The sequence below is a fragment of the Neltuma alba genome, unplaced genomic scaffold, assembly GCF_004799145.2.
Source record: "Neltuma alba isolate B1F8T4 unplaced genomic scaffold, ASM479914v2 tig00007415_pilon, whole genome shotgun sequence".
In the NCBI taxonomy this organism is placed as follows: Eukaryota; Viridiplantae; Streptophyta; class Magnoliopsida; order Fabales; family Fabaceae; genus Neltuma; species Neltuma alba.
In genome coordinates, this window is record NW_021634777.1 from 8,336 (window position 1) to 11,055 (window position 2,720).

The window sequence follows — 2,720 nt, forward strand, 5'->3', positions numbered from 1 at the left end:
TATGCTTTTCCAAAGAAAATATGTACTGGATTTGCTTGCAGAAACATGTATGAGTGGATGTAAGCTGCTCACACTGCCAATGCCATAGCATCTCAAGCTGGTTGCATTTGAAGAGAAGAGACACCAAAAGGAAGATTTACTTTAGGAACCAGGGAAGTATAGGAGACTGATTGGTAAATTGATCTATTTAACAATTACAAGACCTGATATTTCTTTTCTTATACAGGTACTTAGTCAATTGATGCAATTGCCCATGAAGTCTCATTGGGCAGCAGCACTGGGAGTTCTGAGGTATCTAAAGCAGTCACCAGGACTTGGGATACGATTGAGTTCAAATAAAGATCTAAACCTGCGATGCTTCTGTGATTCAGATTGGGGGTCATGTGAGACCATGAGGAGGTCTGTCATGGGATATCTTCTCAAACTAGGGGATTCCCTCATTGTCTGGAAAACTAAGAAGCAGACAACGGTGTCCAGATCCTCAGTAGAAGCAGAATACCGTGCTTTGGGTTCAGTTGTATCTTAAGTGATTTGGGTTAGAGGACTGTTATCAGATATGGGACTTCATGTAGAAAGTCCAGTTAATATATTCTGTGATAGCAGATCAGCCATTTATATAGCCACAAACCCAGTCTTCCACGAGAGAACTAAGCATATTGAGATAGATTGTCACTTTGTGAGAGAGAAAGTGACAGAAGGACTTGTAAAATTGCAGCATGTGAGGTCTGCTAGTCAGGAGACAGATATTTTAACTAAGGCTGTAGGAAAGGAGACACAATTGAGGTTGCTTGGCAAGTTGGGTGCTTGTAATTTGTTTCAGCCCCAACTTGAGGGGGAGTATTAGAAAGGTTATTGGGTCGTTTAGTTGTTTAGGTGTATTGGGCCTGGGCTTAATTGCTGAGCCCATTTTTGGTCTTTGTTCGGTGGCTAGCTCTATTTAGGTGCTGGTGTTATTGTGTTTTGTATGGACTCATGTTTACACAATTCAATGGTATTACTCAGCTGTGCAATTCTTTGATTCTTATTACTTATATAGACGAGTAGCTAGATAGGTTTGAGCATCGCATGTTGTGTAATTTACATTTCCAATACCTAAGTCAATGGTTTACAAATTACAATTACCTTGTTTAACCATGTGGATTATAAAAGCAGAAATCTCAAGTGGTTTTTGCTTGAGAACTGAGTGTAGCTTAGGTTCAAAGGTGGAACTAAAGCAGCACAAACTTTGTTTGCAATCTCTGTCCCTCAACTAACTCGTTATGATATTTTCATCTTCATCTGGATGATTCTCTCCCCCCCCCCCCCCCAAAAAAAAAAAAAAACCATCGAGACATATCTGTATCTTTAGAACATTATATTCCAATACTTCTTTCGACCCATCTTAGAGTATCTCCAAAGGACAAAAGGTAGTATCTTATTAATAACCTTCATAAGATCAAGGAAGTTAGTTAAAAATAATTAAATGTAACAAATTCTCACAACTCTCCAAAACAACCCTTCAATTTATAAAACTAATATAGCATTGAGAGATGGAGAAAAGGAAGAAGAGTAAAAGAGCACGGATATTTTTGAAAATGAATCATAATAACTTCATTAAATTTCGAATAGAATTTTATGAAGAACCAATGAATACGATGTTCTATATATAGGACGAGAGGGTGTGTGTGTGTGTGTATTAACCTTCAAATTTTGGTGTCCACCAGTAAAAAAACGTAGAAGCAATTCAAGTTATAGGATACTTTAAACGTAACATATAGAGTGAGAGAAGAAAGAGAAAGGGAAGCCACCTGGAACATAACTTTATTCATGTTAGGCTTATTCAGATACAGATGGAGAAAAGGAAAGCACATGAAGCATTATTTTATTTTACTTGCAACACGCAGTGGCTTCATCAGCATTTCCATAGTATAGTAAGCTCTTCATGCAGCAGATGATGCAGCCTTGTGAAACACAACAACGAAAGGGTTATTATTGTCAACAACTAAAATCCTATCTCCTTTGTTGTTCCTGGAGATCCCAAGAGCACTGCAAGAATCTTCATCAGTGGGACAGAACACAATCTTATAGGTCAACCCATGATATGTCTGGATGTTAAAAGAACCACGTAGGGTGTTTTGGTACCCAACAAGTTTCACTTGCTTTGTCTCATCTTCTCCGCCGACAATCGTCCATTTTGCTGGTCGGGCTGCGCACTCCGGTGGTGCAGCGGCGGTAAACTCCGTGATCAAGTTTGTGGTGAGATAAGCGATCAAGTAAGGAGAAGAAAGTTTAGTGGGCAAACCGTTTGAGAGTTCGGAGAAGGTTTGAACAACGGTAAGAGGGCAAGTTTCATTGCCGGTGGCGGCAAGGCCGACGCCACCGCCGTGTCCCCAGAGTGCAGGGAGGATGTAGTATGAGCCACCATTTCTGACGGGGTTACCTTCAGTGTCAACCAAAATATCAGCTTTGGCTGATATGAAGGCAAAGAAAAGGAAGAAGGCAAGCAAAGTGGTCTTCATTGCTTAAGATAATTTGGCTGTGACCGGACAAATTTTTTTTCTATGTTTGTTTGATGGGTGTGGTGTGGAGATGAGGGGATGAAAATTCTATTAATAGACACACTCCATACTTGGGAGGGATAGTTTAGGTATTCCGTTAATAAAAAATCATTAAAGAAATTAGACTTTTTAGTCCTAAATAAATATAAGAGTTAACCTTTACTTTGATTTTAAATATATAAA

At 39.2% G+C, this 2,720-nt stretch overlaps 1 protein-coding gene across 1 annotated transcript; it reads right to left on the reverse strand.

Moving 5' to 3' along the window:
• Positions 1-1,919: 1,919 nt before the first annotated feature.
• On the reverse strand, positions 1,920-2,498 carry LOC114752507 (trypsin inhibitor DE-3-like). Its single transcript, XM_028941239.1, has one exon. It carries the CDS (start codon positions 2,496-2,498, stop codon positions 1,920-1,922), a length of 579 nt encoding a protein of 192 aa, XP_028797072.1.
• Between the last annotated feature and the right edge of the window lie 222 nt (positions 2,499-2,720).

Bases quoted from the DNA above. Each gene is read 5' to 3' on its own strand.
- LOC114752507 (XM_028941239.1), bottom strand. From the start codon at position 2,498: ATGAAGACCACTTTGCTTGCCTTCTTCCTTTTCTTTGCCTTCATATCA.